General features: G+C 43.3%; 1 protein-coding gene across 1 annotated transcript in view; it reads left to right on the top strand.

Annotated features, from left to right (window-relative positions):
• The window catches only part of LOC144593400 (uncharacterized), a 32685-nt gene extending 22386 nt beyond the window's left edge, over positions 1–10299 (top strand). The window contains exons 9-10 of the mRNA XM_078398904.1: positions 4200–5530; positions 10209–10299. Of these exons, the coding sequence (XP_078255030.1) occupies positions 4200–5530; positions 10209–10226 (1349 nt within the window). The 3' untranslated portion in view covers positions 10227–10299. The remainder of the gene's footprint in view (positions 1–4199; positions 5531–10208) is intronic.
• Positions 10300–13635: the final 3336 nt, after the last annotated feature.

The following is a 13635-nucleotide window of genomic DNA, read 5'->3' as shown; positions in this document are numbered from 1 at the left end:
AAGATTCAAAATCCTCAAAGGAAATTCCTCCCCATCTCAGTCTTCAGTGGACGTACTGTAGAGGTCCAAGCATTGTGTCAACACTCCGTTAATCATTAACCGATACAGCCCCGTCGTTCACGCGCGCTTCCCCGAGTAAAAAAACAAAATGACTCAGCCCACCACAAGACCCGCCCCCAGAACCGGAGTAATGGAGGCGGTTAGGCTAACGAGTGAGGCGCCTGATGTCATGTACGTGTCTTCTGTGTCTGGGGTCGCGGCTGGCAGAGTTGAAGGCGGGTGCGGTCGTGACGGTGGACGCCCTCTGCGGCAGGGTTGTGCCACCTGCACTGGTTGGTCAATGTTAAAGTGTGCCGCCTTAAGACGGTCCACGGAGACAGTCTTGTGCCTGATGCCCATGTTGATGACAAAAAAGTGGCACCGTGTTGCAGTACCTTGAAGGGTCCCTCGTAAGGCCTTTGCAGTGACGTACCGTGGGAATCGCGGCGCAGGAAAACGTACTGGCAGTCCTGGAGGGCGGGTGGGACTTACATGGTGGTGAGTCCATGGCGGGATGTCGGGACTGGAGAGAGCGTGCCCACCTTCTCACGAAGGCATGTCAGCATGGTCGTGGGCGGTTCCTGATGTCCACGCGCCGCCGGGATGAAGTCCCCCGGGACCGTAAGCGGGACGACGTTCACCAGCTCGGCCGAGGAAGTTGCCAGGTCCTCCTTTAGGCAGTGCTTATACCCAGCATGACCCACGGCAACTCATCCATCCAGTCCGGGCCTTTAGGGATGCCTTCAGGTGCCGGTGAAAATGCTCCACTAGGCCATTTGCTTGCAGGTGGTAGGCCGTAGTGTGGTTCAGCTTAGAAATTCTTCAGCGGCGCTTTGATGTGTCACTGAATCTTTGAGGTTTGACGGGATGCATGCCGTGGCCCAGTTGCCGACCTGTTTGGCAACCCGTGCCACATGAACTTGGATGCCATCAGTGCCGTTGTTCCCCGGATGGAAGGGTGAGCCAAACCATGAACCTTGTCAAAAATCTGGCGGGGCCAGGCCGCAGGGATGATGGTTTATGACGGTCCGGTAGACACGTCGTAAAGGAGCGTGGTGTCAGCGAGCCCGAATCGCACGTCCTCCAACAACTCGCCTGCGATGGTGGTGCGGTATTGACCTGCCAAGGCACCGTCGGGCATCTGCTCGAGGAAAACCTATTCGAACAGGAGGCAGGTCATGTGTCCGTCCAGAAAGCGGGCAGTTTGATCGAAACTGCATTCTGTTGGTCTGGGTTGTCGGCTGCAGACATGATACAATCCAAAATAGGCCGTTTTGGATTGTCGGGGTCACCACTGTAGAGGTCCATGCTTTGTGTAAACACTCCTTTTAATCATTAACCGATACAGCCACGTTGCTCACGCGCGCATCCCCGAGTTTAAATTCTAACGGCAATTTCTTTTTTCTCCGCCCACACACGATGGCCCGCCCCCGGACCCCGTGATTGGTTGGCCCAGATCACAGCCAGTCCAATACAATATCCTTCACGCACTAGGGACAATTTACAATTTTACAGAAGTCAGTTAGCTGACAAACCTGCACATCTTTGGAGTGTGGAGGAAACCGAAGCTCCCAGAGAAAACCCCCGCAGGTCACGGGTGAATGTACAAACTCCGCAGAGACAGCACCCTTAATCAAGATCTAGCCCAGGTCTGGCTCTGTCAGGTAGCAACTCTACTGCTGTGCCACTGTGCCGCCCTTGATGCTCTCTGAATTCACTAATTCACTAATTCACTTGTTCCTCCATGAATTTCCTCTGGGTGCTCTGGTTTCTTCCCATATCCCAAAGGTACTGGTTAATAGATTGATTGGCCAAATGGCCCCAGGATCAGTTTCCGTATTTCCCTCCGACTCTAAAACCAGTCATTAGTCTTTTAGTACTTCAAATCGTTTTGTTTTTCTGTTCGTTCTATTAAAAGAGCAAACAAAAATAGCTACCTACGGTCACTATATCCATGGACAATCCCAGAGTGGAACAACCTTCCTGACACCACCAGATGTGCACCAATCTTGTCACTCTTCACGTCACAGCTCGACAGCTTGGACATGGATCATCTCACCAAACTTGTCCACATAAAAATCTAAATGACCTTTTTGCAACCGGTACCCACGCGAGTGAAACCTGCTCGAGATAGCCCAGCTGTTGGCGGTTGTGCAGTAGAAAACAGAAACAGAAAATGGATAACCTTTTTAGATTTTACTCTGCAACATTTTCATGGTCTATTGGCTATTTAATGGTCCAGATGTACAAGAAACTATTTCAAAGAGATTAAAGTGTGTCAAAAGGAACTGCCAATGCTGGTTTATACCGAAGATAGGCACACAGTGCTGGAGTAACTCCGTGGATCAGGCAACACCTCTGGACTTCTATGTTTCTATGTTGCCACCTCTTCCACAGCCAGCAATGGGCCATTATGAGCTCTACCCTTGCTTGACCATCTGTTGCCAGCCCTGCTTTGATCTGGCCTTTTCTTACCTCCAGATTCCTGCCCCCCACTTTCAGTCTGAAGACCCGAAATGTCACCCATCCTTTTTCTCCATCCTGCTGCTTGACCCATTCTGCTACTCCAGCACTTGGTGTCTATCTCCAGAGATTAAAGTCGGGTTGAATGCATTGTCACCAGCTGGGCGACTTTTTTAAGTTTAGCCAAACGCATGAGGTACTGTAAGATAGGAACAAGTCGAGCACAAGCGGGTGTCGCAAATAGTAGAGCCTGGGGATGAAGAACGTGGCAACACAAGTAGACAGTGGTAAAAAAAGGCATGTGGTATGCTTGCCTTCATCAGTCGGCATTGAGTACAAGAGTTCAGAAGTCATGATACAGCTTTATAGGACTTTGGTTAGGCTGCATTCGGACCATTATGACGGTTCTCATTTGCCCCACGCATACACAGGAAGATGTGGTGGGGTGCAGAAGAGATTTAACAGAATGCTGCCTGGATTAGAGACTATATGTGTATTTTTACAATACTGGAGAGATTTTGAGGAACATTATTATTCAGGTTTTTACACCAATACACTGTTCTTAACAAAAGTCTACCCATCATGTGAAACCTTATAAATAACAGATACAAATTAGATAACGTCAAGACCGAAAGTCAAAAACTTTTTTCATGACAGACAAATTTTCATCGTTTTACCACCATTTTGAACACCAAAAATGTGACATGAAAACTCTGCCACATTATCGGGGTCGGTACCTCCGTAAGTTGAACCACGGAGGCTCCAAACCTCTACTGCTTTTCACAAACCCCAACGAGGAATCCTATGGTAGTAGTGATTTTGGGGTGTTAATTATTTTTTCTTATATTCAATTTTAATATATCAAAAACATTGGTGTCAAAAACACAACGACCATTTATGATAAATTTTCTGACTTTTTAAAGTCAATAAAAAACAATTATTGGGGCATAAATCGGTCATCAAAATTAAGAAACTGAGCCAATCCAGTTTGGCAACACACTGTCTCTTGTTTACCTTTTGTATGGACCAAGTCGCTAACTTCATTCTTTCGTGTCAACTTCGGAAGCTCCACTTCGGGAGGTTGGACAAACATGTATCGTTTTCTCTGGAATTTCAGAGGCTGAGGGCAGACCTGATGGAGTGTATTACATTATGAGAGGCACAGATGGGCATTCATTTCCAGGGTGGAAATGTCCTGGACTAGAGGGCATAGCTTTAAGGTGAGAGGGGCAAAGTTTAAAGGAGATGAGTGGGGCAAGTTTTTTATGCAAAAGGTAGTGGATGCCTGGAACGCACTGCCGGGGTGGTGATGGAGGCAGATATACTTATGGCATTTGAAATAAACACATGGATATGCGTGGAATGGAGGCATATGCATCACATGCCGGTGATCTAACTTGGCATAATGTTTGGCTCAGACATTGTCTGCCAAAGAGCCTGTTCTCGTGTTGCATTGTTCTCTGTTCAATGGTTAAACTATTTTCAGTGATAGTTGTTCAAAACTATTTATGGTGGTATTTCACTGGATGAATGACAAAGGACACCACTTTGCATTCTAGTAGTTCTATTTCGCCTGATTTCCTTTGGTTTTGGCTTTTATTTTGTTAGTGTAATTGTTTTCCATTTTCCTAATCCTATTGTATTTTTATGGCTTTATAGTGCATGTAAGAATTAAGTTCTTTATTTTGTTACAGAAGAATATGAAATTGATTCCGGAGGTGCATCAATCAATAAAACCTCCGGCAAACATACTCATGAAAGCAAGGCTCCACTTTCAGCAGAAGCTCATGAAGGGCAAACGGGTCACCATTCCAAGCAAGAGTCTTTTACACAGGGAATGCATTTGGTGAAATCAACACAGGATGAAAACGGAAAAATCTTACTGCGAAGAGTGAGGAAGTCTATTTCTAAAGCAAAACCTCCGTTTTCGAAGAGGCTAATTGCCCAAACTGCACTCCATGGCGATGAAACGTCAGTCGGCTCATGTAGTAAGAAAGTGAGCTGCAGTTATTTTGAGGGAAATGTGGAAGCTTTGAACTGTGCAGCAGCGGATCTGAGGCTTTGTGGTACGCAAAACAACAAGATCATACAGTTACCTCTCCCGATCGAGTCAGCAGCCTCTGAAGAGGACCACAATCTCAGGCAAAGTGATGTTGCATCTAACGAAAGTTACAAAAATTATGCTTCACCCCTGAAATCAAATGTTTCCACTGGAGCCAAGAATCAGTTGAGCTCAAAAAAAAAAGTTAAGTTATGGAAGGACGATTTTATTTGTTTTAAATCACCGAGAAACAATCCATCAGAAGCGAACACCATCCCTGATGAAAAGGATGCTTGCCCCTTCAAAGAGGACCTGCTGGTGTACGAGGACTACTTTTCTCCAGTTAACCTGAATGGCAAAAACAATCCAAGATGTTCATTTGGCGTGCTTCCACCAAAATCGCCGAGTCCTCCCGGCATTATTTTTGGGAGTGGTAAGCGGAAGAGAAAATTGCAAGAAACCAATCCACAAAATTCTGCAGGTAGAACTAAAAAGGCGAGAAGTGCGACAAATGTCAGTTTTGAAGAGCAAGCTGGTTCTTGTAGCCAACATGTGAATGCAGCTCCATTGACTGGCGAAAATGTAGCACTACAGCCAGGTGCTGCTGAAGCTCAAAAGAGGAGGAAATCTCACATAAAAGAACTATTTAAATATTTTCTTGATGTATCGGGTGCACTTGCAAACGACGTTCCTGAGAGAAAAGAGCTGTGCCAACATCGTGAAGAGAAAAGTCCGGACTTGCTTCTGGGTAACTCTACTGTGACTTGCCTTCCTAAACACTCTGGCTTAAAACCACCAACTTTACACCATGAAACGCAAGCCTTTTCTGCAATTTCCGTGCTTTTACCCAGCAATCAAACAAATGAGAGAGAGAACGAGAAAGGAGAAGTGGAGTGCCATCAAGAGGACAATTTGGACAAAGACATCTTAAAATTGCAAAACGTTGACAGGGATTGGATGGCTACCCTCAGAGTGGACCCAGCCAAAGTATGTGATCTGGTTTGATTCTACTTCTCTCAAGGCAATAAAGATGATTCTTTATCCCATTAAGAGTTAAATCTGTTACCAAGCTGGGGGGATTGTTTGAACTGGACGATAACAGTCTGATCATAGGATTGCTTTGGGAGGAGGGGGTGGGGCAGCGAGGGAATTATCTATATAATGTAAACAAGAGACTGCAGATGCTGGAATCTGAAGCGAAGAACAAACTACTGGAGGAACTCAGCTGGTCAGGCAGCATGTGTGTCACCTTCCCTCTACCCTCTCAGTCCAGGTAAAGGGCCTGACACAAAAAATGTCGCCTGTCCACTTTCCTCCAGAGTTCTTCCATCACCTTTTGTTTTTGCTGCACAATGTCTTGAGCTAGAAAAGTTCCAATATGTGACATTTTTAAATTCCAGGACCAAAATTTTAAAAAAGAGTTGCCATTCAATATTTTAAGTGTTTGTTTTATATTTAGAGATATCTTTAGCAGTGAAAATGATTTGTGGAATACTCCAGAATTCTCAACAGGAATCCAAAATTGAAAGTTTCCTTCCGATGAGGAAAGCAATTGAAAATTAGCTCAATGCTCTGGTGCAACACTACGGAGCTAAGCATAAAACAAGCTTGACAGCTTATTTAGTCAGACATGCTTAGGGTGGCAGTATCGGAATTTTCTCAGTTCCTACCTCAACCATAATTGTTTTCACCTTTTTTTTCTGCTGAGAAGTCTTTTGCCTTTTTCTGTGCTCTTTTGTTGATGTTGATTAATTCTGTTCAGGGATTTTACAACACTTAATGCTAACATTGTGATTAACTTGACTGCTATCCTGATGCCTGAATCATTGATCGGAGGACAAATTTAAGTTCCATCTTGGCAGCTGAGAAAGCCGAATGCCACGTAATTCAATATGCTAGAACAAAAAAAACGAGCACCAGGAAAGATGGACATTAAGCCAATGTTGTGGTGTAAAAACTCTTCTTGATCGCTAATGTCCTTCAGAGAATTAAATTTGACGGTAAATCAGCATCTGCAGTTCCTTGTGTTCACATGAGATTTGCTATCCTTGTTTCATCTGACCTGTTTATAACCAGATCTACCAATGCACTTAATATTTGACTGTTCTCTGAAATAGTCAGGCAAGCTAATCATTGCAGGAGTTATTAAGGATAGACTTGCCTGTGCTGCAACCATCCTATGAACTTGACAAAAAAAAGTAAAATTTAGTGGGGAAAAAAACTGCAGACGCTGGTTTACAAGTAACTAACAGAGTTCTGGAGTAACTCAGCAGGGTCAGACAGCATCACTGGATAACAGTACCTATCCATGTTCTCCGTGGATGCTGCCCGACCCACTGAGTTACTCTCATAAAATGTAACTTTTCTCGAAAGGCCAGCTCAGTGAAATGCAAACCACTTGGCCTGGTGCTTAACTAAACACCTTCCAACAGAGATCCCTGTGAAGTATTTGGGTACATGTCACCTCTGTGGTTCAACACATTCCTTCTCCATCAGAGATACCAAGAGGCAATGCACAATGTATTTTGTTAAAACTTTCAAGCCAGTTTGAATTCTTTTTTTAAAAAAACAGAATTTTGGTATTATTTGCTCGTTATTGTAGTGTAATAGCAATACATTTAAATTGTATCCTTCATCCATATCTGCCAAGCATCGTTTGCCGTGTAGGAAGGAACTGCAGATGCTGATTTACACCGAAGATAGACACAAAATGCCGGAGTAACTCAGCGGGTCAGGCAGCATCTCTGGAGAAAAAGAATAGGTGATGTTTTGGGTTGAACTCCTTCTTCAGACTTCTGAAGAAGGGCTCTGACCAGAAACGTCACCTATTCCTTCTCTTCAGAGATACCGCCTGACCCGCTGAGTTCCTCCAGCATTTGTCTATGTTAAGCATCATTTGCCCCTTGATCATCCTCTTTGTGGCTTCCATCCGCATCGTCAGCTTTGTTCTACGCTCTTCCTCCGCGCCTCGTACAGGAAGTAGAGACTGAGCTTTTATAGGTGGAAGGGGGAAATGTTTTAACAATTTTGTAAATGTGGGATTATAATGTATTATAATTCAAAATCACATTGTTCATGGAAGATTGAATGGAAAGGTGTAAAACAGACACTTAACAGCTATAGGTGGGTAGGAAGTGGAACAGTAGGGAGAATATATCTAATATAAATTAGTCAGATTGATAACTTTTGATCTGGGAAGAATTGCTCTCTGTTGTTGCAGGTAAACAACTCCCTGAATGTGAAATTTGAATGTGAATTTTACATTTGTGAATTGCATGATGATCAAAGTGAATGTACAAATAATCAAAAATAAACACATGATTTTAACAGTTCCCGTCATTTTGTTTTCATGGAGTACGTCATATTTTTATTACTTGTAAAATATATTTCTTCCCCACAACTGAAGACCACGATGCCACAAACTGCAGGTTGGACTAATCAGTTTAAAAAGATTATGAAATATTTGGAAACACATAATATAATTTATGTTATTAAATTAACCCATTCAAATCCTGAAATCTGTCTTGAGTTTTAAAGATTGGTGGACAGGAACATGGATAGTAAAGGTTGGGAGTGATATGTTCCGAACGGAAGCAGATGGGACGAGCTTGGATGGGGCACCTTCTTTAGCATGAACGTTGGGCCAAAGGGCCTATTTTCATTCGGTATGACACTTGGTGACATTGTGCTACATTTCTTGAATGAAACAATGTTCTCTTTGTAATCGATTATCAGCCCTGCAGGGAAGGCATGATCCTAAGCATCATGTTTTGACATAAAAATAATGATTCTGAGAATATATAATGTTTCAGAGCGCAAAGTGAAATCTGTCTGAGCAGATGTATAACATGGCTGAGATGTTATTTCCGTTTCATTGGGAATGGCTTACCAAATCTGCCATGACATGATTTCATTCCTTTCCTGTTTCATTCCTTTGCATTGTAGGTATTATTTCTCACCCAGCTTGTCTCTATCTGAATATAGACTCCCCATCTTCTGCTTGTTCGCACTCTCACTTTCCCCTCTTTGTACCTGCCCACCTGTTTTTCACCTATATTGTACCAGTTTGTCTTACTTTCCAACCTCCTGTTTTCACAATTTTCACTTTTTCTGCGCCCATGTGTCTCTTTTCTCCAGCCCCAAAACATTCAAATTGACCTCATGACAATTCACAATGCAAAGTGAATTGATTAGTGCGGGTGTCAGGGGTCATGGGGAGAAGATGGGAGCATGGGGTTAGGAGGAAGAGATAGATCAGCCATGATTGAATGGTGTAGATTTGATGGGCTGAATGGCCCAATTTTGCTCCTATCACTTATGTCTTTATGACCTTGACTGCCAAGGCAATGAACTGATGTGAAATATCTCTGTAAACGGCACAGCAGGTAATACAGCTGCCTCAACCCCATAAAAACTTCAGCATCTGTGCGTGTGTGTCAGGGAGGGAGTCAGGCCAGTTTCCATCTCCCTGGGCACTCGGTCTGAAGTAGGGTCTCAACCCGAAATGTCACTTAATCCTTTTCTCCAGAGATGCTGCCTGACCGACGAGTTGCTCTAGCATTTTGTGTCTACGGTGTAAAGCAGCGTCTGCAATTCATTCCTACGCATTAGTGTAACATTGTTTAAAAACACTAGTCGCTTATTAGATATTATGCATGTGGCATTACAGTCTTTTTATAATAATTTTTTGTTCCTCTAAAGACACACAAAGTGCTGGAGTAACTCCGGTTCAGGCAGCATCTCTAGAGAAAAAGGACGGGTGGTGTTTTGGGTCTGGACTGGGTCAGGCTGGAGTAACTAGCACTTTGTGCCTATCTTTGGTGTAAACACTCCTCCCAACCCTACCGAATTTGGCGAAAAGTTTCCACTTTCTTACTTCATTTCCGCCATTCCAATTTCGCCTCACATTTTTCCGCAAAACAGTCGGCAATTGCAATTTGTCAATTAGGCTGCTCGAGGCCGCTAGGGGTTTCGCGAGGAAAAAGCAAACTAGAAAAAACAAAAACAAAACAATATTTTCTTTGTGTTGCAAAAAGTATCTCTGTTCAATAACCTTTCTATAAATAGCAGAATATACCCATGATTCGCCTGACATTGTACATGTTGTCCAAGAACTGCAGACTGTTGGAAATAATAGTCGTTTTTCACACATGAATGTAGCGCAACGCGTATGCGCATTTGGCGTGCATACTTTTTTTTGCTGAAAAGTTGCATTACGCGCCATATTATGAATTTTGATGTAAAATTCTGAATTTTGGAATACAAAATTGTGTATTTGTAAAATCAAATGATGGGAGGTCTGTGTAACTCAGCATCTGCAGTTCTTTGTTTCTGCATTCTAAGCTGTGCAGTATTCAAGGCATTATTGGCCTCTTCTTTCAATGACGTAGCAAGAATGCTCACCACCCCATGTACACGTCTGGACCTTCTACAGCCGAATCTTAACCCATCTTCCCTCCTTCGATGGAGATTTGACCAGCTCAACATCTCCAAGCCTTTACAGTTACATTCCTATTGCCACAAGCTAGGATTACTGTTATTTCTGATTAAAATATGCTTTCATAAAAAATAATTTTGCCTTAGTGTATTGCATCCAGCTTGAAATTACTGTCAGTTGAACTTGTTTTTAATTGGGTTGTATAAAGAAACTTTTTCTTCTTCCAAGGCAGTCCTTCAGGATTGAGGATGAATTGTTCCCACGAAGAGAAATGCAATTTAATTGAAGTAGCAAATACAATCAATGAATGCAAAAGGAAGAACGTGAATGTGAGTGCAACTTATTAATGACTTATTAATGAACAAAGTTCTTTGAGGTTATGTCAGAAGTAGTTTTCAGTTGAGTTTTGGTTTTCAGTGGAGGAGATCTAGCTTTCTGCAGCATACAATACTTTATGTTGATCAAGACTTCCCCCAATAGGCAAATGACGTCCTGCTCTAATCTTTATTTAATCATTGGATGACTATACCCTCCATCTTCAGAGATTCTGCCTGACCCACTGAGTCACACAGTGTGGAAACAGGCCCTTCAGCCCAACTTGCCCACACTGACCAACATGTTCCATCTGCACTAGTCCCACCTGCCTGCATTTGGCCCATATTCCTCTAACCCTGTCCTATCCATGTACGAGTCTAAATATTTCTTAAACGTTTAGTTTAGAGATACAGCTTGGAAACAGGCCCTTTGGCCCATTAAGTCAATGCTGACCATCGATTACCTGTTCACGTAAGTTCCATGTTACCTCACTTTCCCACTCCCCACCCCGGGACAATTTACAGAAGCCAATTAACCTACAAACCCGCACGTCATTTTTGTTGGAGGAAACCAGAGCACCTGGAGAAAACCCATGGGGAGAACATACAAACTCCGCACAGACAGCACCTCATCTTAAATATTTCTTAATCGTTGTGATGGTACCTGCCTCAACTACGTCGTATGGCTGCTCGTTCCATACACCCTCCATCCTTTGTGTGAAAAAGTTACCCCTCATGTTCCTGTTAAATCTTTCTCCCATCACCTTAAACCCATGTCATTTGGTTCTTGATTCCCCTCCTCTGAGCAAGAGACTCTATGTCTTCCAGATCTAATCCTCTTACGATTTTGTACACCTCTATAAGATCACCTTCATCCGCCCACACTCCAAGCAATAGAGTCCTAGGCTCCCTCTTGCTTAGGCCCTCCGAGTCCTGGCAGCATCCTCATAAATCTTCTCTGTACCCTTTCCAGCTTGACAACATCTTTCCTCTGACATGGTGCCCAGAACAAAGTACACTACTCTAAATGGGACCTCACCAACATTTTGTATAACTGCAACATGACCTCCCAACTTCTAAACTCAGCACTACAGCACTTTGTGTCCTTTTGTACCCTTGTTCAGATTCACCTTAAAGTATCCTTCTAGTTCTTCGAGGTATTTATAATGATGAACAGACTGCAAACTTGATTCATCAAAAAAGGGTAGTGCCTTTTCCCTTGTCCATTCATTTCTTGGGGGGGGAGGGGGGGGGGGGGGGGGAGAGACCTGGGGGGTTCATGAGACATGGAGTGGGGGAGGAATGGGAACAAGTGGAAACTATTTGGGATCAAGGTAATTCAAGATGTTGGATTTTGGGAGGTCATCACATTCTTTTTGTCTCTAAATTGATAAAACCAGGAGTGTTATTCCTGGACATATTTAGTGGCTGCCGAATAGTTTGACTTGGTAATTAAGCATTCACCATATCACCCTAATATCCAAAAATCTCCACCTTCTGAAATAACCTTGCAAATCATTGCCTTGCATTAGGCTCATCAGTGCTATTAAGTCATGTAGTGATTGATTATTTTCACTAGTGGGAGTCTGGGACCAGAGGCCAGTTTCTATGCTGTATCTCTAAACTGAACTAAATCTCATGCCATAATCTCAAAGTCATACTCTCATTGCACTCAGGGATCTTTTTAAAATGTTAAGTGTCTACAGCTGTGTTTTTATTGAATACCTATTATAATCGTCTTCTTTCCTAAGTGATGAGCAGTGCTTTTTTATGGCAGTGTTATGGAGTTTCTGTTTTAGTTTTGAGCTAGACCCAATGCAATATTCCATGAACTACGTTTCTCTTGATGGAGAGAAATGTGAGATACTTATTTGTATAGTACTGATTTGTTTTGATTGAAAGATGCAGTATGGAAACAGGCCCTTCTGTTCAACGAGTCAGTCCATGCCGTCAATCACCCATTTGCATCATTTGTACGTTATCCCACTCTCTCACCCACTAGGGATAATTTTCAGAGGCTAATTAACCTGCAAACCCACATGCCGTTGGGATGTGGGAGGAAACCGGAGCACCCGGGCGAAACCCACGTGAGCACTCAGAGAACATGCAAACTCCACACGGATGGCACCCGAGCTCTGGATCGAACCTGGGTCTCTGGCGCCGTGAGGCAGCAATGCTGTGTCATTGTGCCGCCCTTCCCAAGTCTACAACCAATGGAATGCTTTTTTTGAGGTGAATTTACAAATAAATATCTACATGTGTGGCAGGTAAAAAAAAATACCATGACCAATTTGCACTGAGATGAGAAAGCTGTTGCAATTTAATTATCTGGCCATAATTATAGGTTTATGCTGTTTGAAAAATAAGCTGAGGTACAGAGAATAGCTACTCCCTTTCTTCACCTGTTATTTTTAGATGTGTTTCCTTCTATTGCAGGGTTTTGTATTACCACATAATTAAGAATTGGGCTATGAAGACAATTCCTGTTAGTGTTGAATTTCAAATGAAAAGTAAGTCTGTCATGTTGAAGCAAAATAATTGTTAGCCTGTCATTGTAGTGAATGTATTATAAAAGATTTGTATCCATTTCACTGCCCTGGTAGCTGGCAAAAAGCCTCAGGCATTCACACTTTTACTTTAGACCTTAGAGACACAGTATTGGAAACAGGCCGTTTGGCTCACTGAGTCCACGCTGACAAGCGATCACCCCGTGCACAAACACTATCCTACATGCTAAGGACAATTTACAGAAGCAAATTAGCCTACAGACCTGTATGTCTTTGGAGTGCGGGAGGACACCCGGAGAAAACCCACGCGGTCACAGGGAGAGCGTACAAACTCCGTACTGACGTGGAACTTGGGCCTCATATGTCCGTGTTGATTGAATGAAAGATACAGCATGGAAATAGGCCCTTTGGCCCAATGATTCCATGCCCACCATTGATCACTTGTCCACACTAGCTCTATGTTATCCCACTTTCTCATCCATTTCCCTATAAACTAGAGACAATTTTCAGGGGCCAATTCACCTACAAGCCGACGTGTCTTGGGATGTGGGGGGAAACCGGAGCTCACGGATGAAACGCATGTGGTCGCAGGAAGAATGTGATAACCACGCAGACAATACCCAACGTCATGTTTGAACTGGGATCTCTGGCGCTGTGAGACAACAGCTCTACCATCTGTGTCACTGTGCTGCCCACAAGTTCTTTGGGTGTGCACAAGAGGTTGGAAAACTCTTAAGTTTCATTTCATTTATTACATCCACCTATTTCTTTGTTGCTGAATTACAGCACAGAGGCAGCGGAGCGGAACAATGGTAGAGATGCTGCTTTACAGCA

Source organism: Rhinoraja longicauda, chromosome 5, assembly GCF_053455715.1.
Source record: "Rhinoraja longicauda isolate Sanriku21f chromosome 5, sRhiLon1.1, whole genome shotgun sequence".
Taxonomy (NCBI): Eukaryota; Metazoa; Chordata; class Chondrichthyes; order Rajiformes; family Arhynchobatidae; genus Rhinoraja; species Rhinoraja longicauda.
The sequence above is the reverse complement of the archived record's forward strand: the minus strand, read 5'-3'. Positions and strand labels throughout refer to the sequence as shown.